Source organism: Leucopleurus acutus, assembly GCF_964270905.1.
Source record: "Leucopleurus acutus genome assembly, chromosome: 19".
Lineage (NCBI taxonomy): Eukaryota > Metazoa > Chordata > Mammalia > Artiodactyla > Delphinidae > Leucopleurus > Leucopleurus acutus.
The window spans coordinates 57,017,365-57,044,008 of NC_139161.1; the positions used below are offsets into that span (position 1 = coordinate 57,017,365).

At 40.1% G+C, this 26,644-nt stretch overlaps 1 protein-coding gene across 1 annotated transcript in view; it reads left to right on the top strand.

Moving 5' to 3' along the window:
* Nucleotides 1–26,644, top strand: part of COX10 (cytochrome c oxidase assembly factor heme A:farnesyltransferase COX10) — a 109,869-nt gene that overhangs the window by 52,906 nt on the left and 30,319 nt on the right. Inside the window, exon 5 of the mRNA XM_082861472.1 lies at nt 22,763–22,833. Within this exon, the coding sequence (XP_082717598.1) occupies nt 22,763–22,833 (71 nt within the window). The remainder of the gene's footprint in view (nt 1–22,762; nt 22,834–26,644) is intronic.

The following is a 26,644-nucleotide window of genomic DNA, read 5'->3' on the forward strand; positions in this document are numbered from 1 at the left end:
CAATAAATAAAAGCCAGAGGGCACAAGCTTTAGTCGCAGGTTTTCCTCTTCAGTTTCTCTGATCACTAGTCCCTATGCTTTCCATTTTCTGTTTTCTACTCATTTTGTAATTATGAGAGAAGACTCAGTAAAATATTTAAATAATTTCGCTAATACTATGGTTGAGACAAAAATAGCGCAGCTAAACTCAAATGTGAGGAGGTAGAAAACCACACTTTGTAATAGCTCAGATATTTTATTTGTCAGCTGATGTACAAGTGTTTATATCACAGAAGACCATTTTTAGGGGCATCGAACATGTATAATGTACAAGAAGGGACATCCAGGGAGTTGAAGACAGTACATGAGATTAGAAGAATGAGTTCTCGGGGCCCATTCTAGCATCCCCCCATATAGCCCAACGGTCCACTTTATTTATTTATTTATTTAAAAAAATTTTTGGCCGTGCCACGCAGCATGGGGGATCTTAGTTCCCTGACCAGGGATTGAACCCACACCCCATGCGGTGGAAGTGCAGAGTCTATACCACTGGACCTAAACGGTCCACTTTAAACACGGGGATAAAAACCTACGTGCAGGGCTGCTAGTCAGGAGATGCTGGCTGTTAACCTATGGGTTGGTAAGTCAGGCAGCCACCCACCCAGCGCCCAGGACTCCATAGACATCAGAGCAGGGGTGAGAGCAGGGGTGGGCAGCGTCTCTTTGGATTAGCCCCAGGCCCACGCTCTATTGGTGGTTAAGTATTTTGAATGGCCCCTGCTATGTATCACTTACATGTTGTGGTTAGAAGTTTGCATCAACAGTCTCTGTAGCCAAAAGACCTCAGTTTCATGCAGTTAAATCTTAGGCCAAGAGAAAATCTAGAACAACCAAACAGGATATGATACACAGAGGCAAAAAGTGGCACAGACCTACCCATCTCATTTTACCTAAGGTTGTGTCTATGAAAAAACACTTTCAAGTGAAATAACGTATGTGAAAGCATTATGTAAGCTGTGAAACGCTGTTTAAAGGTAATTTATTCATAAGTCTGTGAGGCGGAGAAATTTCAAACGTTCCGTGGGAATAGGTTGATTCAAACTAAGAAACTGTTGAATGCCGGTTGCAAGGGTGGGAACAAGGAAGCACGTAGCACATACCAGACAAAGATGCTGCACCCATGCGGTTCCGTAACCCTTACAGCAGCTCTGGGAGGCAGGTATGGGTAGCCTGTCATAGAGCCTGGGGATCAGTTAGAAGAGACGCAGAAAGCCCTGCCTTAGCTTGTGTTTCCTTTCTGTTCCCCCGGCCTGATTTCCTCCATCTACGGGAGGTCCTCTGCCTCTGCCTTTCCTCCCCTCTTGGGGCGCTAGGGAGACATTAAAACTGCCACCATGTCTGGCAGGACCCCTTAGCAAAAATCAAGGGTGTAGGAAGGGGAAGCTCCAATTCTCAGCTCATTTTCACTGAGAGAAGGGCTCTGTCCTGGCCCCCAGCTTTGCTCAGTGGGATAGTTTTAGGTCACTGAATGTGACCGCGTGATCACATTATACCATAAAATACGCTGGATGCAGCAAATAAAACAGATAACATTCCATTTCAAATATTCTAATGGCAGTAATTTAGAAAGCAGTAATATTAAAAAATTATGAAACAGATTTTTCCCTTAAAATTATTATACGACAGCCTATATTGTTACCATGTGATAGTAGCAAATGCACAGGAGTGTTAGACGGACAGACTCAGTATAATAAAGAACGCTGATTTGTGTGTTGCAATCTTGGCATTCATCAGGTGGGTAGAGTAATTAGGAAGGAGATTCTGAAACCAAAGCCAGTAGCTTTTTGACAAAGTCCCTTTTATTCAGAGCATTTTCCAACTAAAAAAACTGGGGGATTAAATGATAAAATGATGAACAAATGAATTGTTTATGACTTCCTTCTAAGTAGACATTTCCTTAGTGATCTATACATTTTCATCATTTATAGTTATGTTAAAAATACTTGAACTTGCTTTTGTTTGGGTTTCCCTTTCCATAATATTTCTACATTCTACGTTAGAATTTAATCATGAACAAAATGCCACATCATTCCTTATCCAAACATCATGAAATCATTGCAGATGAGATGAGGAGATAAAGTAATTGGATTAGAAATGGATGGTTTAAGTTTACACCATTTTATTATATCAGGAATTTTTGATATTTGAGACGTAGATTTCCACAGCTGTTCAATCACTTGTGCCTAAGATGCGTATATGAAACCAGGTTCTGTAATTTTGTTATTTTAAATTCCGAAGGAGGATAAGTGTAGATGGTGAAATCCATTCACCTGAAGAAGTTTTATATGAAGTAAAACAACGGATGTATCAATTTTACACAACATGGCGGTATGACCCTTGTATTACTAAATATGCGTTAGCTTGAGTCTCTGCTTTCTCTCACGTTGGGTTTATGAGCACTTTAATGAATGGTGGTCATAGTATCTGAGCATAAAAGTTTGCTTTTTAAAAATTTTCTAACCATAATGTTCTCCCAATCTTAAAAAATAAAATTTTATGTATTTTTTCCCATCTGACAATTACATTGACCTATTGTAGAACAGTTTTTGATAAAGTGTTAAATTTTCTGTGGGATATACATGTATTTTAACCTCTAACCTATTAAATTATTTGAGAAGAAGAAAAAGAAATTTGTCGTGCTAAGAAACTATATCAAAGAATAATCCTGGTTATTTTTACTTATTCTCTGCCTATGCTGATGCTAAATCATAGCATAAAAAATCTTCGGGTAGTATTAGAGAAAAATTACGCACTGTTACTATAGAAATTTAATAATCTAATGTTGAAAGAATTGTGTCATTAGAACTTTTTAACCGTTCTGATTTTGAGTTTAGTTCCTTTTAGATTTATTTAATTCCTAAAGAAAACAGTACAGTTCAGTCAGTTGGAGATTTTGTTGAACATTTTAAGTTAAAAATTTGTAATGTGGTAACTCTTGTAGCTTCTTTATTGAGGGTTGTGTGATGCTTGTGAAGTTCTTTACGCAGGGACCAGATGAAGCTTGGGTTAATGTGAGTTTGAAAAACTTTCCTAGAATTTCCCTGCAATTTATTAAAAATAAGCCATTTATTCACTAGTTTTCTTTATTAGAAATGATGGAGTAAAACTTTAAAACTTAGTATTTCAGTAATTAGACTGTATTCATTTAGTTGGATTGGGCTGCAGTTTACTTTTGTACTTGCCGTGAAAACAAAAAATCAAAAATGTAATAACTGTAGTTTGTTGAATGTATTTTTAAAAATAATTAGAAATATTTTACAAATGCATATTTAGGACTAAATAAAGGAATTGTTAATAAATTACTTTTGTGACTCATACATTAAAAGAAGCTTTAAGGGGACCTCTGGTTATCCATTAATCTGTATTACTGTAGCCGCAGTCAAATTACACTAATTTGTACTAGCTGGATTTGTGAAAGGTTCAAATTATGGAATATTGCTGAAGAAATCCAGTATTATTTTTCAAATTAAATCAGAATACTAAAGTTCTTGAAGAGTTTCTTCCTATTAAGAGTAATCTTTGAGTGTGGGCACTGTGTCTATGTTTATATGCCCCCATTGTAGCTAATGGTGTAATTCATTGAATTAACAAACATGATTTGTAATTATACCCATTGTGTAATACAGAGTACTTGACAAAATATATTTGAAGATACTTAAACAGTTGGTTATCGAGCATTTTAAATGCCTGCTGTCACTACCAACACCAAATATTGTTAAAACTACGAAATGGTATTCTGTAGAATGAAATAGTTTTCTAAATGGAAATCAGTTTCATCCTGACTCTAGTATGGGTGATGAAAAAAATGACTAATTAAGTAAAGTTTTAAATTCATGAAACCTTTATCATAATTGAAATCAAGGAAGGAAACATCCTTTTTAAGAAAAAATAGTCTTTAATTCAGATTTTTCATTAATTCTAGTACAGTCTTAATTAGTGAAGTTTTAGTCTGCATTGACTTTATGGGACGTAAGTGAGACTCTGTGTTACCATACAGAAATCTTTTCTTTTTGTGAGCATGTTAATAATCTAGATGCTGAATGACGTGACTTTTACAGAGAGGAACCCCGGTGTTCACGGCGGTTCTTTGAGCCAGTGTCTCTGAGCTCTCTTTGGTTCTTTGCTTTGGTGTTAAAGAATTCCTTTCTACACAATAAATATTAACAACAGTTTTTCAGTTACTTGTAACTAAAAGGCTTCGTGATGCAGACCGCATAATGTCTTCAAATTCAACGAATGTTAGTGTCTGAAGGAAAAAAGCAATGATTCTTCACAAACCATTCCATCTAGATCTTTAAAGAGTATAGTTTTTCACGTTTCATCGAGTTGTCTCTGACACTTGTGACCTTTGGGAATATTATTGATGATATGCTTACATGCTTGTTAACGTGCTCTTAAAGAAAATCGAGATAAAAATACAAAGTTACAGTATCTGTTGGCTTTAGTAAACAACTTACGTGTTAGAAAATGTCTGTTTTCTGGAAAATATTAACTGGGTCTTAGAATTACCTTAATGGTTGCTCATATTGGAAGATGAAAAGCATCGCCTCTGTCAGATAGGGTTTCAGAGGCACAGAATGACTGTAAGATGCCTAATTTTGCTTTGTATGTGGGACACAGATGGTTTCACCTCTAAGAAGGGATCACAAGCACATAAAAAGGAAATTAACCCTGTTCCCAAGGAATATGTGTGGTGTAGTACACTTTCGGAGAGAATTTTGAAATCAGCTAGCTTAATAAGCTAATAAAGCCAGCATTGCCACTTAACTTCAGTAGCAGAAAGTATGCCTTCCAAAGCGGTAGTTCTTTGACCAGACCTGGGTAAAATCAGTGCCTTTGGAGGTTTTTTTTTTTTTAATTAAACTCTTTATTTTGAGATCATCATAGACTCACATGCAGTTGTGAGAAATGATACAGAGGGATCTCATATACCCTCCACCCAGTTCCTCTCTGTGGTAGCGTCTTGCAAAAACATCACATGACACCATAGCCAGGATACCAACTCGCCTTCGTGTTTTCAAAATGCTTTTTGAGTCTGTCCACAAGGCCAAAGCATAGCACTATGTTTTTTCTTTCATTCTGAATAAAGAGCAGCTGTGCATAACTATACATATAAAAATTATCTTTAAAATTAACCTAATATATATATGATGAGATCTCTGTTATTACCTTTTGGGCACAAAGATCCATGCTGTAAAGCTGTTCATTTGCGAATAGTTGACTCTTACAGATTTTACGTGGAGCGGTCTTTGTTTTCCTTCACAGTTTAGTTTATTGGTTCTGTTGACACATTTTACTTTGATTTTTTTAAAAAATCAGAAGTTGAAATCTTTGAATAATTTTGGTAATTAACCATTATCGTAATGGTAAAATTTCTTTGGAGCTCATGCAGCTATTTTGTTGGGAACAAAAGTGTGTTAGCATGTGGCAAGCACGCCACCGGCTTTAGATTCTAGGTTAGTAGTTCTGAAATTTTATGGATATAAAGACTCACCTGCAGAGCTGATGGAAAAGGCAGGCTCCAGTCCCCACTCCTAGATGTTCTTCGTTTTAGAAGGTCAGGGGCGGGGCCCAGGGATCTGCATTTGTAATTAAGTACCACAGAGGATTCTGATGCACTCGGCCCCTGAACTGCACTTTGAAAAACACAGTCCTAGACATGGAGCCTTTCTAGCATTATATTGTAGAAGCAATAGAATGTTTATGTTTTTCTCTAAATGTGTATAGAGAACATCATCTTCATTTTCTAAAGTTTTGTTCAAATATGGAATTACTGTTTTTCATAGTCTTATTACTGAATCTATTAGAATTTTTAGATTTTTTTAAACTGAGTTATAATTGACATGTAACATTATATTAGTTTCAGGTGTACAACATAACGATTTGCTATTTATATATATTATGAAATGATCACCATACAGTTACAAATTTGTTACTCTTGTGATGAGAATTTTTAAGGTCTACTCTCTTAGCAACTGTTAAATATACATACAGTGTTATTAACTATAGTCACCATGCTGTACACCACATCACCAGATTTATTTTTTTTATAACTGGACATTTGTACCGTTTGACCACCTTCACCATATTTCAACCATATTGAAACAGTTAGATTTCAGTATTGCAAGTCAGTCACACCTCTGTCCTCCAGTTGAAATCCTTTTTCAAACCTAGAGAAGCAAAGGCATTTGCACAGTAAAGGGCTTGGAATAGAGATTGAGGAACAAACACCCTAAAAGCGCTGCGTTTGATGATTGCATTTAATCAAGTAGTTTGGTTGGTTGTCCTCTCCTACCACCCCCCACCCCCGCCCCCGTCTAGTCTTTTTTTTTTTTTTTTTTTAAGTAATGACAGAAAATTAAAAGTAATAAGGATTCGAGATGAAGGTAAAGAGGAAGAAAACGCTGGTGTAAAACAAAACAAAGAAAAATAAAGGTGATTTATTTTTAAAAGCTTAGGAGTTCGAGCAATCTCCTGTGAAGGAGTCGTTGCAAACGAGGTCAGATGAGGCTCAGTAAATTGTTCTGAACGCTCAGAAATAGGAGAAATTTTAGAAACATTTCCATCAAAAACTGATTTTCATTTTATAAATACTTGGCTATTCAAAATAGAAAATTACTTCATTAATCTAGAAAATTAGTTTGTGTGCATCGTTTTCTTTCTCAGAGATGACAGAAAAATGAGGTGTGACTTATTCACTTGACCTCTGAGTAATAAGCATCCTTTTAAGGAAAAGCTGGGGAATTATATATACCTTTTTTTAGATGTTTTTCTTGCTACTTAACCCAAAAGTCTAGATTTGCTTTCATTCATTACCAGTTTGCTTAACCCCCTTTTTTGCTGCTGGCTTGGCTGCACCATACTGATGTTATAGGAGATTTCTCACCGTAAAGCCCAGTTGAGACTCTTGTTGTTTGAATGCTGTACTTAATTTGTTTTTTTGATATGTGCATGTCAAAACTTAGAGTGAATCTCCTCCTTCAAAATACATTTTTTGCTGGGGTGTTCTTTTTTGTGATTATCTTATTTATGAGGTTAGCAGAACAAGAACTCTACCTTGATTCACAGTGTTTGGAATTAATTATAGTGAAAGGAGACAGAAAAACATGCATGACTGTAGTCTGTTCATACAGATATTTGCATGTGCTGATGACTTCATTTTAACAATCAACGCTTTATTAACTTAAGACTTTTTGTAAAGTTGTAAGGTTTAGTTTACATCCTATGTTGAAATCTTTTTTTTAAGTCAATGAGAAATCTTTTTTTAAATCAATGAGAAATTAAATGAGTAAAGATGTTTTAGGTTTTTTGTTTTTTTTTTTTTAATTGTTTTACCTAATGCTGGCGAGGATGCTGGAAGGCAGGCCCTCTCAGGCTGTTGAGAATGTAAATTGGGACAGTTCTTCTGGAGGGAAATTTTGGAAGTATAGTTTAAAATTGTTAAAAATGTACATTCCCCTTAACCCAGCAATTCCATTTCTAGAAATGTTTTAAATTATCAAAATACGTGCATGTATTTTATGTATTAAAATTCGTTAGACATAATTTCAACATACAGAAATGGGCTCCGTTAAATTATGTTTTATCCATATAGTGGCATACTATGAACATCATAAAAGTCACATTTCCAAATAGCATTTAATGACACGGTAAGTTTGTGAGTGTTATGAAACAAATATTAGATTATCATAGTGAATACGATATGTATATGTCTGAGTGGTAGATCCAAAAGTATTTATAGCTTTTAACCTAGTAATTTTCCTTTTGGAAATGAATGTATATAAAGTGAAAGTAAACAAATATTTACACTTCTTTTAAGACACTGAACAAAGATAAGGAGAATAAAAATAATTCTCCCTATGAGTTATTATATATTTAATGTTTTAATACAGAAAATCTTAAGGGTAGTGTTAAAAGACTGTGGTTAGGATTCTGACGCATGCTTATCTACAGATTGTAAGAACTTTCTAAAACAAATCACTTTAAAATAAATGGGTGAACGGAGAAAAAATAAACAGCATTAAGATAGACTGGAAAGGACACTCTCTGGGGTGTCAAAAGGACAGAGGGATTTGAGTCCTGACATTCCGGGAGCTGGGGTGGAGTGGGTATCTCTTCAATTCGGTATCGGGAAATCACTGCTATTTTCAGTTGTCAGATGCAGTTTATATCGAGATTCATCGGCATGCCCTTAGACAAATTGCTTATGTTTCTATGTTGTTTTTCTCCATGCAGATTTACAATTAGTTTTGTGATTGTTATCAGAGCTCTTTAATACCAAAATGTTCTTGAAGTATTCTTTCAAATATTTCATACAGTGATGATCATTAAAGGGACACTCATGAATAAAATTTCCTTAGAGAGGGAATAGCATCCCTCAGTTATAATATATTGGTTTATAGCTCTTGTCCAATCTTTTTCAATACACATACACAGATAGGCACTATACTGTATATGGCAAGTCATAATTTTATTTTTTTCTCTTAATACCGAATCATGAACTTCCCAAGTCACTCAATATCATTTGCTTTTAAAAGGCTTTAAACATTTTGTATATTATGCCATTATATAAATAAAGCAAAATTTACATTAACTAAGCCCATATTGTTGGATATTGGAATTGTGTCCAATACTTTGTGTTTCCACTGCAGTTAAGCATGTCAGTGATTCTTTTGGAAAAGAATAAAATCATTTGAAACATATTATTATTATTATTATTATTATTATTATTATTATTGCGGTACGCAGGCCTCTCACTGCTGTGGCCTCTCCCGTTGCGGAGCACAGGTTCCGGACGCGCAGGCTCAGCGGCCATGGCTCATGGGCCCAGCCACTCCGCGGCCAGGGCACAAACCCGTGTCCCCTGCATTGGCAGGCGGACTCTCAACCACTGCGCCACCGGGGAAGCCCCGAAACATATTCTTTATATTATTATACCCCTGAACCTTATTTTTGGCTGTTATCGTCTGCATCTCTGTGAATCTTATCATGCTGCCTCTTATTATTTTATAAATTAAGTATCTTATCTCCCGAGCTGGGCTGTGATCTGGGGCCAGGGTCTCCATCTCACAGCCCCTCAGAGCATCCTCATCCCAGCCGTGTCTCACGCTCAAGCCTCCTGTGCCGGGTGGCGTGTAGGGCCATGATTGAGCACAGGGACTCAGGCAGCCCAGGTTCACATCCAAGCCTTACTACCCTGGTTAATTACTTGTCTGGGTTTCAGTTATCTCGACTTTCAAATGAAGATAATGGTAATACCTACCTACAGGAGATAAGGCGTAATACACAAAACACTGAGCCCAGGCGTGGGAATAGTAAACCCTTGGTGAGTAATAGCTAATAGCGGTACTTATTCCTGATTTGTTCAGAATAAGTCAGTGCCTTGCTGTAGCCTCATCAGTATTAAGAAGGCATTTTCCCATTGCTCTTCTGTGTTTGCTTGTCCGTTACATTCATTTAGTCATGAAACTAACTATAGATTTTCACCTGCTTCAAGTTGTGACTGGTTATTGTGAGAAGCTAACATTTGAATGAACCCTCACAATATTAGCCAGACTCCATCAATTATTTTATGCATAGCAAATTTGCTGGTCACCTCATGGGAAATATATTTCCTTCATTACTAAATCCATAGCTGAGAATGTGCACTGTCTTTCAAGTAAAAAGCTGATCAAAATAAAAGGTTTTACAATTTTATTATTTAAGGTTTCGTAAGACAGTTTCAAATGAAATAACCTAGCTTTATATTTTTGTAATGTCTAAGTCAGTGGATTTTTTAGCAGTAAAATAAAATTGCATAGTGATTGCAAACTTAGGTATTTTGTTCATCAGCATCACAGCTCAAAGTGGAAAAACTACAGATGTGCACACTTGAGGCCTTCTACGTGGAAGAAACCCTCTGTCACCTCCAATATTTAGTATCAGAAATGGTTTCAGCTGGTAGTCCTAAGCTTGCTGGACTAATAAATGCCTGTAAGTTCTTGAGCAAATCAGAGTATGCTATAATAGTAAAATTAAAACAAAACTTCTGAGAAATATGGCCTTAGCGAGCTACAGCCATGAATAAACAAATAAAGCTATGGAAAATATAGGTTTGAGGACTTCTTAAAAGTGAAGAAACCTTTTCTAAAAGAAGCCTCTTCTCTTCAGTCTGCTTGACCTGCCATGTTTATAAGGGCCTTTCTCCCTCAAACTAACCTTCAAAAGCGTTTGTGATGAAACTTTTACATTTCTAATGTGTTTTGGAAAACCTGAAAGATTTAATGTGGTTTGGAAAATGTAATGTAACATTTAATTTTTAAAAATACTCCCAGAACATCTGCAAATCTTTCTTTAAATGTAGCCACATCTATCTGTTTAATTTACTCCTTGTGCTTATTATTTTTCTCATTATTATAATAAAACAAAATTGAAAAAGACAGCAAAAATCCATAGACCCACCACTCTGAACAAATTATAAACTATAAACTATATTATTAGTGTTTGAAGCATTTTCCCAGATTATTAGTCTTAATTATCATCTTTAATGACTGCCTGATGTTCCATTAAGGTGTCTTACCACATTGTAACCGTTCCTTTAGTGCTCCTCCAGTGTTTATCTGTTAAAAGCAACCCTGCAGCAGACGTTTTAAATTTTTATCATGTAGTTTTCTCCTATACTTCTATATCATTTCCTTGATATGTAGTTCCAGAAGTGGAATTTATTAGAAACAAACTAAGCTCATTACATTTAGAGTTCCTTACTGCCCTTCAGAAGAACGTTTTCTTTTTCTTTTGTAAATGATATTGAAATAATATATTCTTATTTTCATATTCCTGTTTTTGTTAATTTCAGGCATTTTATATCCTTAATAGTAATCTCATTGACTTGTTATGAAGCAATACAAAATTTAGATTATTAAATATCACGTAATATGTGGTCAATAAATCTTCAGCGAGCCTGTTCATTTAATTGCAGTGTCACATCTGAGCTTTCAAAATCTTGATTTGTGGTGGTAGTTTTCTTTTTAAAAAAACTTTTAATAGAATTAATTTTTAAGTCATCACATTATGATAAATAAAATGAGGTATATATTCTCATTTATATATTTTTAAGGTACAGATTCTCTCAAATATATTTAATTATAAGAGCTGTCAGTTTGAAAAATTATACTAGTATAAACTAGACTCTGCTTTATTGCTGTTCCTCATATATTCTTTCAAGAATTCATATGTGGATATTGTCTGGGATTTTTAAGCCTAATTATAAGTTATAGTGCTAATTTATCTGTTAAAGATCAGTTGACGAAGTCCCAAACCCCTCTTCCCAGTGTGACTTGTCTTATTAATTTGTATTATACCTGTAAAGACTGTCTTTTAAAGAATGAGAAGTATTTTAGTCACGTCTCGTTATGGAATAAAAGTCACTGTCAGCGGATAAACTGAAATAAATGTCTTAATGGTTAGGTAGTTCGGCCGACTGTGTTTTTATAGACATTCATTACGCAACATTGTTTTTCATCATTACAGATTTAATTATAAAAGTCTGTTTGCCTTTCTGTCTGCTGTGGCTACTTGTGGGAGTGGTAGTTACTTACTGTTTTCCTGGCACATAAATTCAGGGTTTCTCTGCTTCACAGAAGAGAGACTAGTACATGATCTGGAAGGCTTTTTTTTTTTTTTTTTTTTTGCGGTATGTGGGCCTCTCACTGTCATGGACTCTCCCGTTGTGGAGCACAGGCTCCGGACGCGCAGGCTCAGCGGCCATGGCTCACCGGCCCAGCCGCTCCGTGGCATGTGGGATCTTCTCAGACCGGGGCACGAACCCGTGTCCCCTGCATCGGCAGGCGGACTCTCAACCACTGCATCACCAGGGAAGCCCCTGGAAGGCTTTTTTTAAATATAGGAGAACGGTGGTCCACTTGGTATTTCTAAAGTAAAATCTCTGATTAGACGTGCACTCAAATACGTTCTTACATGTTTTGTCCGTAAAATCTGACTCTGGGTACCGTTTAGAGTTTAGCCTGGTGCCAGCTCCTCCTCATTTGCTTTTTTACCCATCCTCAGTGTGGAGGCTTCCTTCTCCTGCTTTCACTGTCTCCTGTCACCAACAGTAAGAAAGGGAGTACTTGCATCTCTTTGAAAGCCTGCCCTCCCATTAGTGTATTTAAAAGGAAACTGGAGGGGAATTCCCTGGCGGTCCAGTGGTTAGGACACCGGGCTTCCACTGCTGGGGGCTCGGGTTTGATCCCTGGTCGGGGAGCTGAGATCCTGCAAGCCGTGAGGCGCAGCCAAAAAAATTAAAATTAAAAAAAAAAATGAAAACTGGTTAAGAAAGGTGGTCGTTAAAATTAGAACCTTTTCTGTTTGAAAGTATTTCATTAAGACATTAATGCTGTCCGTTTAACTCATATTTATTAGAAAACTAGATTGCTACTTTACACGGATAGTTGTGCAAACACAGAAAATCGTATATATTCTAAGAATTGCCTCTGAGGCAAAAAACTGTGATGCTGACAGAAACTACGTGGACATGCAATCGGTTGCAATTCTTTAAGTATTGGGATTTGATGACCAAATAAATAGCTTAGCCGTTCACCTAAGCTGCATGATCATACTAATAAGTTCACAGTCACATATCACTTACTATAATTCATAGGCATTTTAAAATGTTTGCCTGTTTTCTGGGATTATATTGATATTTGACAGAAAAGTTAGAAATATTTAAGTTCTCTTTATGCCATTTTTAATTAATTAAATTTAAAACTTTAAAAAAGTTCCCATTGAAAAACTCAAAGTGAACGTCAGAACCCTATTATATCTTTCCTCTCCTAGAAACTCCAAGTAATTTGGAATTTTTATCCACACATCTTAGAAAAGGAGACATTTCTTCCCGGTTTGCTTTTAACGGGAAGACTGAAAATATTTTGTGTGTGGATGGAAAGCTTTTCTTCCGTGGATCAACCACTGTGTTACTTTGGCATCGTTCTATAAGGTGGTCAATGCACGTGTTACACTCTCAGAACACGGTAACCATGCTTATAACATGTCACAGGTTTTTGTTTGGCTTCTCAGGAAAGAAGTTATATACTTAAACTTTTCTCAGTTCTGGGAAATTTCCCAGTATCCTTCCCTTGCCCATGACATATGTCTTGCCCTACCAAAAGAATTTTCCGCCGTTTCCTGTGTTTCAGTGAAGGAACTGTAGGTCCTTCTCTGTAGGCCCAACTCTATGCTCAGATACATATTCTGAATATATCAGACACAGAATCAAGGCATGTCCAGTAATCAGGTTGAAAGGAAAGCAGTGGGAATATAGGAACAGAAACAATTATAAAAGGCTGTCGGAAGTATTCCACTTAATGACTACTTATATAACACCTGTGTTCCCTTCTTAAGCCTTTGAAAATGCCCCAATATATTTTATGTGCTATTTTATTTTTTGATTCAAGTATTATTTCCATTATTATTTATTTATTGTTTTGATGTAATAGTCATTGTTTTTATTCACCATTCCAGTTTTTTTCTTTTTCACTTAAGTTCCTAAAGAAGCTCATTTTGTAATACGCCTGCTTTCAGCACGAAGACTTTCAAAAGGTTATTTAAAAATAATTTTAGGCATGGACATATATACACTACCAAACGTAAGGTAGATAGCTAGTGGGAAGCAGCCGCATAGCACAGGGAGATCAGCTCGGTGCTTTGTGACCGCCTGGAGGGGTGGGATAGGGAGGGTGGGAGGGAGGGAGACGCAAGCGGGAAGAGATATGGGAATATATGTATATATATAACTGATTCATTTTGTTGTGAAGCTGAAACTAACATACCATTGTAAAGCAATTATACTCCAATAAAGATGTTAAAAAAATAATTTTAGGTAATCAGTAAGAGACTGAGGATTGTAGGGGAAAATAGGCAGCAGAAAAATTTTACTAAAGTTAAAATGCACTATAATTGTACCCCCATCACAGAGTCTCAGAGACAGAAGGGAATGGGGTCATTAAAGAGCGGTTTCGAGTCACTTTGCTTAAGATAACATAGTAAGTAAGTAGGTAGTTGGTGTCTCCTCAGAAGACGAATCATTTCCCTTTGCAGCCGTATAGGATCTGAAGTTCAAAAATAAACCCTAATCTTAGAAGAAATGTGTTAATCTTCCAACACGTTATTGAACATTTACAGAAGGCCTGCGTAACTATATTTTTAAGGTATTTATTCTCTGATCGGCAGAATGAGTGAGACACATTTTTCCCCCGATTCCCCCAGCCTCCTCCTCTCTGCCGCCCCCTCCTGGGTGTGTAGAGTAACGCGACGATTAAACCAACGGGGGCCGGGGTGCCGGCGCAGGCTGGCTCCGGGCCACATGCGGACAGGGGAGGTTTTGTGTTACTCCAGGTTTTGGTGTATCGACGTGTCCTCACGAGGGAGGGGATCACCCAGTTGAAATACATACTGCAACCCCTGAGGGATTAAGTGTGTTTCCTTTGCTTTATAGTTAAGAATTTTACAGTTTCTTTGCTTGGAACATCTCCGGTGGCTTAATGATTTCTGTAGCTCCCACCCCCGCCCCGATGGGACCAGATGTGTATCAGCAGCAGCTGAATCTCTGTAGATTTGCCAATTTTACTGCTCACCTTGTGGTATAACCTTTTCTTTTCGAGTATCGTTTCGTTCTTCTGCCATGGATCCCAGATAAAGGTGATTTTACTTATTTCTTGCCTTTTAAAATGTTCATGTTCTATTTTTTTTTTTAATGGTGGCATTTAAGCTCTTTGTAGTATTTTAGGGAACTGTTTCAGAGGTCAGACTTGTCATATTATTGCTAGTTTATCACCATTAATGGTTTCAGTAAGCATGCCTGGTTTTTTATAGTTGTGGAGGGATCCACAAGACTTTATTAATTTGCTAGTCTTTTGTCCCCATGAGATTAGGATGAAGTAGCACTAGTTGAGGAAAGGTTCCTTTAATCTGTGAGACCCAAGTTTTAAAAAGTTGGGTTTAAAAAAAAAAATTCGAAATCTAAACAGTCTGTTCATATTAGTCGCCTTTAGTGGACTTTAATGCATTTCCTTATTGTTCTTCAAAACTGGCCTTCAGAATTACCTGTTTTAAAAATGAGTTTTGCAAAGATGGAATTATGGTCCTTGGCAGGTGTTAGAAGAGAAATTCCTTGGAGCTTGTTGCGAGATCTCTGGAGGGTTCTTAACCTCGCCGCGGACACCTCCTGCTGTTGACCGTGCTGGCTAAGATGAGGGGCCCGAACTTCATGTGCGGTAGGAGCAGAGACCACGTCCTCTCTTTTCCAAATGCTAACCTGGTGCTCAAGTCTGCTGATGACACGGGGAGACGTGTGGGCTTGGGGGAAAACTAAGTATGTTGAGGTGGGGGTGGGAAAGATCCAGCTAAAAGACACCATGCTGTGGAGAAAAGGGGTGCCTGATGGACTAGGTTTCATAGGAGGTGGGAGGCAACAGGGTCGCCAGCCCAGGTGGAGGGAAGGAGGAGGCTGCACCCATCGGTTGAGAGCGGACCAGATTGAACTCGCCCCCCACCCTCCCGTGAAGGGGAGCAGAGCCAGTGGGCTAGAGAGGTCCAGGGGACTCACCAGGGAGTGGTACAAGCCCCCTTTGAAACTGGTGACTCTGAACTTGAAGTGAACCCTCTTGTCCCGTCGGTGGTTGTTTCGGGCAGAGCTCCACTGCCGAGACACACACGAGAAGCAGAATGTACGGCAGACCAGTGAGTCAGCTCTGCGCTAATGATGGATGCGGCACAGCTACCGCGAAGGGTCCCTGCGGACCTGACAGGAGGTTCTGACCCTTAGAGGGGAGCAATCAGGGGCGAGAGAAGATGAGGCCTCGGGAGGTAAAGGGGCCGGAGCTTCTGTGAAGGGCTTTCTGTGCCACGTGAGTGCCTGGACTTTATTCCCTGGGCAGCGGGTAGCCATGAAGAGTTTTAGGCTGGGAACTAACATGATCAGGTCTGTACCTGAAAAGATCGTGTTGGCTGCTGTGTGAGAAATTGATAGGGGTAATCAATAATGCAGATAGGGAGTGTGGGGAGTCGCTGTAATCTAGGCAAAATAAAATGGTCGCCTGAGTTAAAGGAGTGGCACCAGGGATGGAGGGAAATGGGTGTCCTTGAGAAATATTTAGGGTCAACATTTTATCCTGTGGTTCTTTCTGGGGGAAAAAAAGGATTCTAATTGACTAAGGCTCCATTGATATTGGCTTTCTACTAGATAAGTTTAGTTATTCTTTATTAGTTAACCTAACGAAGGTCTGTCCAGATTTTATATTTGTATCATTTAGGTAAAAATTATTACTTTTTCTTTTTCCTAAGTAGAACATACATGGTCTTTATAGACAATTATAAAAAACAAAAAGAATACTCACCCCACATCTCTCTACCCATATCTTGTAAATATTTTGCTGTGTTTTCCTTCCATCTCTTTTCAGAAAGCAGTGTTACAAATTGAGTTCCCTCTGGCAGGAGAAAGGGTGACCTATAACACCATTTCTGAAGCTCGTCAAAACCAGTGCAACTTTCTGAGTTTTCTTTTACTTATAGGATATGGTACTTCAGGCCCCTGATAAGTGCTGGGTGACCTTTTAGGGTGAAGCCTTAAAATACAGCTTAATGAGCGACGGCCTGAGTAGCATGTTTGGAGGAGAACATTACCCCAGCACCACGTTGAGCATACACACACCTTATTTCAAATACCTTGTGGGGAAAAATCAATGGGAACAGCGAGTCTCACTTAATTTGTTTATTCTTGGTATGGCTGTGGAACACTGGTAACAACCAAAGAGCCATGGCTGACCCCGTATCTTAACTGATTTGTAAGCTGAAAGTAATGGTATGTGGAACCCTGCTGGATAAGGTGCCTCTCCCGGTGCTTTATTTATTTATTTTTGTTAACATCCCTTTTAACTTGGTCTGAGACCGATTGAGACATTATCTTGGACCTGGGAGGCTGTGAGCCATACTGGAATGACAAACACTTGTTGACAGCTTTGAGAAGATGGATGGAAAAACAAACTCCGACAGGGTTCACACGTTTGTTTTTCCTTTGAGTCTTTAGAAGAACGTTGCCCCCATTATTTAGCATAGGGGAAGAAAAAGTTGTACCTCGTTATCAAAGTCAATATTTCCTGAGCCTGACTTGCAGACATCTCTAGAACACATCTACTTTTTGCATAGCGTGTAATTAATCAAAATAGGAATAGGAAGTTCATCACTAGGGCCAAGTTATATATCGACCTGCTTTTGGTGTCTGTGTTTAGCTTACAAAATTCAGTAGTGTGGTAAGTATGTTGTTATCGTTAGAAGGGCTAATAAGTATATTTTATATCTGAGCAGCATCTCTCTGGAGTAATAATAATTACTAATATAAAAGCATGGTATAATAGAAAAGCACAAATCTGATATTAGGAATCTAATAAATATTTACCCATTGGTGTAATAGTGACCCATATCTTCATGTGATTACAAGGAGGAAAAAGTAATCCATTTACTACTCTGTTAAATAGACAGAACTATTGATCCCCAAACTGATTATGAGACAAAGATTAATATAAATTATTTACTATGTTTATAATGATTAATGCCTTTCAGATACTTAAACTAGGAGTAACGTAGGCAAGTTATTTTATAGGTATGACGTGAGATGAAATGATTTGGGGCCGTTAGCTTTACAGTGAGTTAGAAATAATTTCACTGCATCCGTCTGCCTAACATCTTCCCATTTTCTTCTGGTAATAGAATTGTCCTTTCCTATCGAGAAAATAACACTCACGATTTGAGGGCGATACAGTATCACTGTGTCTCTCCACCTGCACCCTCCCCGTGGTCACAGGCTAGTCGCATCATCACCTAGCTGTGAGGATTCATGGCCATGGTGGTTCTGGACTTTTCTTTTGGAGGTATCAGGCAATAAACTTTCTGCTAGGGTCACCAGGAGGATGAGAGTCTAGGGCTGCCCGTGCCATTTTGCCTGCTTCCTGGAAGGCGCCTGCATGCAGGAGTGCTCGGGGTAGATGTGAGAGACGGAAAGAGCCAGAATCATGACAGCACATTTGGCACTGGACCCAGTAATTCCTAAAAGCAGGCACAGCCCTGTAGTAAGAAATTAAACCCCATTTTTGCTTTGGGCTGTTTGGGTTGTGTTTCTACCATTTGCAGCCCCAAGAGCCTGACTCACATAACAGCTCATATGATAGCTGGGGGGCAAGAAACTAGGAGGAGTGTCACCAGTGGAGGCTGGTGGGGTGGGGAGCCGGGATTAAAGGGGAAATTTTAAATGAAAAGAATTCCAGAAGAACGACGGATTTTTATGAGGGAAAGAGACTGAGAGAAAAACTTCTTTTGGAAATGAACATAGACAGAAAATAAGTTGTTTGCTGAAGGAAAAGCAAGTATTATTCACTCCTGGGCAATGCACTGCTCTGATGTTTGAAGTTCTTACAGCCTTTCCTGTATTGGGACGTTGGAACTAAGAGGCCCGGACCCATATGGTGTTGGCTTCAACTGGAAAGGGCGGAGGTGGAGCCTTGGAGGTAACTTGACCCAAGGAATCAGTGTTGGGCCTCTCCTCCACTTCCCTTTCTCCTGTTCCGTGGCCACAGGCAACCCAAGAGAAGGGAGGACATACCTTCCTGGGCTTTTGGTTTGTAAAATCCCCAGGAAAGACTCTGTTTGAATCCGATACCACTCAGTAAACCAGTCACTGTGTCCAGGCGTGGGGTAAAGTACTGGGTGACATGGCCATTTGAGACCTAATGACTAGAGCCTTCTAAAGGAAGGGCCCGAGAGGACAGGCCTGGGTTGAACGGCTGTCCAAGTGTGTTCACCGAAGCGTATCACTGGGGGTGTTATTCGAAGCAGCGAGGGTATATGAAAAGGCGGGCCGAACTGTGTTCTAAGGGTTGGTAAGACAACATTTGTATTTTATTTTCAACACAAGTTGTAGCAGTTTTACTTCTCTGCTTCGGACGTAGTTGGAGCCAACTGAAATGATAATAACATTATGAAAAGATTGCAAAGCACAGGGGGAAAATGTGAGTAGATTATCAAGCCAGCTATGTGTTCTAAAGTGTTTAAATTTCTCATCTGTGTCACCGCTGCTTTACGTTTTGGGAATGTGGTTTCAATAGCTAAACCAAAGCAGTGAGCCTCACTGAAAGGCATTATAGGAAACGCATGAAAAACAGCGTAAAGCAGCATAATGTGCTTGGAGGAATTGTCTGGCCCTCGCTGGAATGAACCAGAAGTCTTGGTCAGCGTGGTATTTCTACCCAGATGTCGCTTGTCCTGATAAATTTGAGCGTTCGTGGGAGTCAGAAGCTACTGCCAAGTCTTGGCACCCTGCAGTTCAGTTGCTGTGTTCTAGACCTCAGTTCCCATCTTTGGATGGCTGACTTGCCAGAAACAGAGAAAATATAACATCTTTTTTCATCCAGATGAAACCATTCATTAGAATTCCTGAACTAAGTGTGTGTGTGTGCGCGCGCACAGAGACTTGAGAACTGCCAAGATGGTTATTTATACAAGAGTTTCTGTGTTATATTGGATAACACCTTACCAGCATTTAAATAACATGATTTGTAATTGGAATCCTCATTAGTCCTGTGAAATTAAATTAATAGGTCAAATACTTATAGAATGTGTTTGAATATTGGGGAAGGGAGGGAATGTGACAGACGGAACATTTTAATTATGTGTAACTTGAACACATTCAAAGAATTTTTAACACTTATAAATTGTAAATCGTTTCAACATGTAATTCAGTCTACAAATATACTTACTTGCAGTGATGGTTTATTTAATAAATTATTTATTGAGTGCCTATTTGCGTAGTTCTCTTTAACATTAAGGATGGGATATTCACATATCTCAGGAAGCCTGTCATTGAGATCATAAGATGGTCATACTGGACAGTTAACTACTTTTAAACAGCAGCCCTGTTGAAAGTATTAGAGAAGAGGCCTGTATCAGTTAAGGTTTGTACAGGATGTCGGAACCACTTGAGAGATATAAGGGATTAGGCCTCGTGGGACCATGGATGTGATGCAGTCCCGTAAGCCTCTTGCCCCTGTACCTGGTGCCAGGCCTGAGGAAAGCAGAGGAGAGCAGGAGTGACCCGGAATCCGCAAGGAGGAGCAGAAGTGCATGAGAAAAGACTGGACCACGTGTCTGTTTCCTGCCGCTTCCAAGCCTGCACCTTTGATGATGCAGGTTGACCTGCAGGAGAGCATGCACTTGACCATGGAACAGCACACAGACTTGGCCCAGGACCACGAGACGTGGACAAGCTCGGGGGGCAGCTGCGGGCCCCGTGCCGCTCCAGGCCAGCAAGGTGAGCCAACGGATCCCAGCTGCCACATGTGAGCCGCAGTAGAGCCAGACCTCACACCAGTTTTGCAAGTGTAAACATGGCCGCTCCTGCATTCCCACCTTCCAGATCTCATGTGTGCTTCCGTGGCTGCCCCTAAGCTACAGCTGTGGGGAGAGGGCGTTCCAGGCAGCATGGTTCCCGGTGAGCTAAATCAACGTGGCACAGACCCATCACAGCTCGTCGTTGTCGGCCTGGCGCTTGGATACACCCTTCAGTCATACTTCCAGATAAGGTGATAGCAAAAAGTTGTGTGTACACTGAACATGATGAAATTCTCCTTACAACCAACAGTTCACTGATCCACTCCCTGAAAGAGGAGGCAAAGTCCCTTTATTCATCTCTGGGGGAATGTTCACTTCTCTTCCAGCTGATCCTGTGTAACTTCAATACTGAGGCATGAGAGTAAATACTATTAGCATATATTCAGTGGTAGGAGAATGGGAGACAAATAAAAAATGTGGTTTATATATACAAACATATTTATAGTAAAACAAGGAGAAAATACTCAGAACTATTACATTCCTTGTTTCTGCAACTGGTCGTAGGGTTGTAGCTGGTGTTTATAACTACCTTCTTCTGCTGGCCAGTCCGTGTGCCCTTTGTCCTTGGACGGCTGTAGTTCCTTGCCACAAGAGATGACCCAAAGCTTAGTTCTTAGAGGCTCTGGGACTGGACCTCTTATACTCTGGGGGCAGGAAGGTAACGTGGCAATCCACCTCGTGGAACAGTTTCCTGAGTAGTTTCAACATGCATCTCCTCGATGACTCACTCCAGTGTGTTTACCTATGAGAAATAAAAGCATGTGTTCATGCAGCGACTTATACACAGATGTTCATCGCAGCTTTTTCATAATAGGTAAAACCCGGAAACAACCTAAATATGCAACAAGTGAATGGATGTACAGATTGTGGTATTACCATGTCATGGAATATTAACAGTAAAAAGGAATGACCTATTGATACACTCAGTGATAGGATGAATCTCAAAATAATTATGCCACGTGAAAAAAAATCCAGACAAAGAGAGGGCATATTATTTGATTCCATTTACGTAAAAGTCTAGAAAATGCAAATAGTCTGTAGGGGCACAGAGTAGTTCCGTGTCTGCCTAAGGATGAGGTGTGGACAGGAGGGTGGGGGAGAGGAACTACAAGGGGGCATGACCGAGCTTTTGGGAAGATAGTTGCGTGCGGTGTCTTCATGTGGTGATAGCTTCAGGGGTGTGTACAGATGTCAAAACTTAACCAAATCATATATTTTAAATACATGCAGTTTATTGTATATCATGTGGACCTCAGTAAAGTTAAAAAAAAAAGATTGAACCAAAAAATGGACAGTCTGTATTTTCATTTACCAACTAGAGTGACACTGCTATCATGTGAAATCAGAAACAGACTTATCACCTTTTAAATTCTGTAATTCTTGACAAGTGATTGTTGTATTTGCAGCATTTCGATTTCACCTCTGGTGCAGCCACATTTCCAAGTGGTTCAGGCAGGTGCCATGGGGATTGAAAGGAGGAGGGGATCACATCAGGTCAGAGGTTCAGGCTTCAATTAAACCGGACCTTAGTCTTGAAGTAAGGGTCGGGTTTGTGAGGGGCTGGGAGTCTTGTGGACGGGTGCAGGTGTGGGGGAGAAGCGGCAGCTCTCGGCCTGCATGGCAGCAGTGTCGTCACACACTGCCCGACGTCGGTAGGTGAGAGCAACTGTTCTCATTTGCTGCTGAGGAAACTCTTAAGGCTCCAGACACTAAATATTTCCTGCAGCCTCAGACCTAGAAGCCACCTAAGTCTCCATCCCCCGGGCACTTTGCTGTGTTCATAAGACAGTGACAGGTGTGACACCCTGGTCTCGGGTGTACAGGAGAGCTGTCCCAGGCAGAGGGGCATGTGGCCTTAGTCTCAGTGTAACCCCATCACTTGTGTACGGTTTCGTCTGGCATCTTATTCCCTTCAGACCTGGCCTTGGCTCTAGTAGCCCATTTCCTGTGTCATCTGGTTCTTGGTTAATTCACAGGCTTTGGGATGTGCGAAAAGTTCTGAAATTGTGGACAGCACTAATGCTCTAAAGCTGAAACATTGGCTTTGAGGAATGCAACTGTGTGTTTAACACGTGGTTTTCAAAGTGGGTAAAAGTAGAACTGTGCATGTTCCTGATAATTAGTGCATATATTTTTTAAAATGTGTCTCTCCCAGAGAATTTTTCTCTAAAGAGTACCAAGAGTATGAGTTTGTAGTATCAAAATTAAAATGAAATTTACTGTGGAAAAAAAAACTGTAGCATTAAAGCAGGAGAGAATAATTGTTTCACACTGTATTTAATGTTTTGTTTTGTTTTCAATCTTTTTGCAGTTTTTTGAGGTTCCATTTGATTCAAACATGAATAGGACAAAGAACAGACCTCTGGTTCGTGGACAGATCAGGTAAAATCATGAATGTCAGTCTCCTCCATGTTACAGAACATTCATTTGCTTGTCCATCCTGAATCATTTCCCAGTATTTTGCCTTGAGTTGTAAAGTGAAAAGAACACCCCACCCCCAAAGGGACATACGGGGAGGGGGATATGTAGTGTGCTCTCCAACTCGAACCAGAATGCGGGGCTCAGAGCTCAGAATGGATCTGAGATGGGCAGTTTTGCCGTGGGAATAACTGACGCGATAGTTTTCCTTATTAGACTCGGTTTTGAGATGTGGGCTTGTTTTGCTCGTAGTGGCTAAAGGTAAAAACATTCCATTAACACAGGTGATTTCAGACAGATCCATACCGGGTCTCAGCAGCAAGCTATGTCTGAATCCTTATGTTTTCAGATGAGCTGAGAGCACCGTTAGACCCCAAGTAAAGCACTGCGTCCTTTACTCTCCTCTCCACCAAATTCAACTAAGTAGAACTAAAAGGCATATAAATATTTTAATACCACTAACGGTTAATAATTAAACATTTTACTTCCTGGAGGCCTCGAAACCGGCATTTTAAAATATTTTTTAAAGTCTAATAGCCAGCACAGGCGAGAAGAATAGAAAGGACCAGTGGTTCATACTGCATGACTGTTCTAAGTCAGAGAAACCCCTGTCCACCTGTCCCGGCGGAGCCCTCACAGAGCTTCAGATTCATTGGCGTAACACCGTGGATCAAGTAATCATACATATCAAGCAAAACAATAAAGGAAGCAAGTTCAGATGCAGTCAGATGTCTGTGTAAACGCAATTTTTCGTATTTGCTGCTTTCAGCCATCCAGTTCTTAAATGAACCTAACTATTGAAAAGGGCAGTAGATCCAGATGAAAACACCTAAGGACAGAAACCTCATATCTGACTGATCCTTTATTTCCCTTTGTGAGATCTGATGCAGCTCTCTGCTGTCTTTGTGTTTAGAAAGTGTCAGAAGCACTTTGACTTGAGTAAAGTCGTTTTAGAGGGCACACGTAAGCCCCGTAACCCATCTCAAAAGCTAAACGATGCTCCTGCCACTGCTGAAATCACTGGTGCCTTCCTACTTGTTTGGAATTTCTGTCCAGGCTTTTTTCCTCAGTGAAATCATACTCCTTTAGGACCAAGGAAACGGGATAAGCCCAGCAAACAGCCATTAGGCATGGCATGGTCATCAGATACAGGCCGTCATTCTTCTCGTAGCTCGTCTTACTTCGCCCAGCGTGCTCACTTCCTCGCGCCCAGGAAAGCACAGTCTCTCAGTACATCCAGGAGGGAGGAGCATCGCGGCATTGGTGGCTGGTGTTGACAGTGCCCTTGCGTTAAAGGAAGAGGCTACAGTACGAGATTATTAGTCTTGATAGACTTGGAACTTATCTTTTGTTTGCAAGATGACCGAGGCAGAATCTCATTTATGATAATAAACCGTAATTGCTCTTCTAGAGGGCAAATTATAGGCCTGAAAAATCTAGACTCAGACTTATTTTTCTAGCTAGGATGTATTTTATTAAATAGGTACAAGGAGCTATTATGAGTCTGTGGCAAAATCTGGCATTGAGAATCATAGTTTTAAAACTGAAGACTTACTATCTTGCCATTTAGTGTCTACTATATTCAGTAAATCATTTTCTTCTACACAGATATTTTATAAATGAGTGGCCATAGGGGTATAGTAGAAAGTCTTGTAGACGACCATTGACATTTATCTCTCAGCTTTGGTGGCTCTCCCATTCATAACGGCTATTGGGCCTTAAGTCCAAAGCCTAGCCAGTTTGCTCTGAAATTCTCTTTTGGTGTTTACTGTCCCATTTGATCTGGGCCTGTATGAATCTGCACAACCTTGTAGACTTAGTCACAATTTGGCAGGTAAAGTGTGATCCCTGTCATTGTTGACGGGCAGCGGTGAAGTGAATCTGGGGAAGAAATCCTTAAAGGTCTTTTGCTGATGACAGCCTTTGTCCATAGCTTGGTTGTATCCATTTGACAGACATACTGTAGACGTTTATTTTCATTATCTTTTTCAAGTGATTGCAAATTTTTTTGAAAATTTTTGTTTAAGTGAACTAAATTCTATTCTAGGGAGTTAAAGTAATATAGCACTCCTGAAGGAAAGAAGCACATGCCTGGACTGGTCGTTCTGAGAGCTCTCGAGGACCTGGGGGAGCTCCCTGAAGGAGCTCTTCGCTTGTGTGCACCGTCGGTGCAGTTTGCATGTGCCTGGCTGCCTTCTCTGCGCTCCTAGGTGGCTTCCCTTCTAGAAAAACACGACAGGGAGGGTTCGGAGCTGGCAGAGGAAATAGTGCCTTCTTGCTTACTTATTTTATTCTTTATTCCAGAAAGGATTAGAGGCTTCATAAGACTATTAGTAAAGTAGAGAAATATGTAAAGAAAGTCGGGGTTACAGAAAATAGAATGGGGATAAATGGTAAGATCACAAGAAAAGCATATCAAATTCACATAGTTAATAAGGTTGAACTGTAAATGTCATTCTACATTTCCTGGTGAAACCACACTTACATCATAATGAAAAGCATTATACGCGTTATTTATATTTAAGTCTCACTATAGCACTGTGAGGTAGATGCTTTTTTTTTTTTTTTTTTTTTTGGCGGTACGCGGGCCTCTCACTGTTGTGGCCTCTCCCGTTGCGGAGCACAGGCTCTGGACGCGCAGGCTCAGCAGCCATGGCTCACGGGCCCAGCCGCTCCGCGGCATGTGGGATCTTCCCGGGCCGGGGCTCGAACCCGTGTCCCCTGCATTGGCAGGCGGACCCCCAACCACTGTGCCACCAGGGAAGCCCAGGTAGATGCTTTTAAATTCCTCCCAGTATTCACGTGAGAAAACTGGGGATCCAAGTACGATGAATAAATTTGGCCTCGGCCACTTGACTCCACACCCTGAGTTCCTAACAGCTGCACATAACTCTCTGTAAAAGTCTCTCTGTCCATGAGAAGAAAACACCACTCCAGGGAGACCAATCTTCTGCCTCTTAGTTCTTAAAAAGTAAGAAAGAAGGGGCACTTGGATGATATTAGAGGAGCGGCCTCAGTGACTTCTGTAGCGGCGGCAAATCATGGATTTCAAAGGCATCGCTGGGTACAAGCCAGAGACAGGACACCAAGCACCAGCTCCCATTGGGACCCACGGCGAGTGCATGCGTGGCCTCGACATGAGCGGGGAGGGGAATGGACTCACTGGCCCTTCAGCCTGACCCAGGGTTAAACCGACATGGTGAAAAGAAAGAAGAGAGGAGCTGCCTGTGTGAGTGCGTCCCAGGTGAGGGCCATGACCAGAGATGCTCGGGGACAGCACTCTGCCACAAGTGTGACCGTCGTGTGGGCTGAAGTCAAGGGGCCCGTCCTCCCAGCTTACCCAGGACGGGCCTGCTTTATACCCGTTGTCCCAGCAGAATTGTGGGAGGTGTCCCCTCTCCCTGTCAACAGTGTCCAGCTTGAGTGTTGACCAAATGCCACCTACATGAAGGGAGTGACGGTGACAGTTGTGATGTTCACAGAATTCCCTTACTTTTAAGGCTGTTTCACACAAATTCCAATTGTTTATTTTGCCCCGAAGAGAAGAAAGAGCATAAATGGAAAGTACGATGTACCTAAATCAGTTTGCAGGTAGGCATTGTCATACCGACCCCTTTAAATAGCTTTTTATTCAGTGACTCTCAATATCTTTATGTCTTATAAATTGGAAAAGATAAATAAGGTCAGCTGACTTGTTTGGACATTCCTGGCCAGACTGTCATGGCTCTGGTCATCGCTGTGCTGGGGGGACTTGGGCTTAGAGCTCCCTTTCATT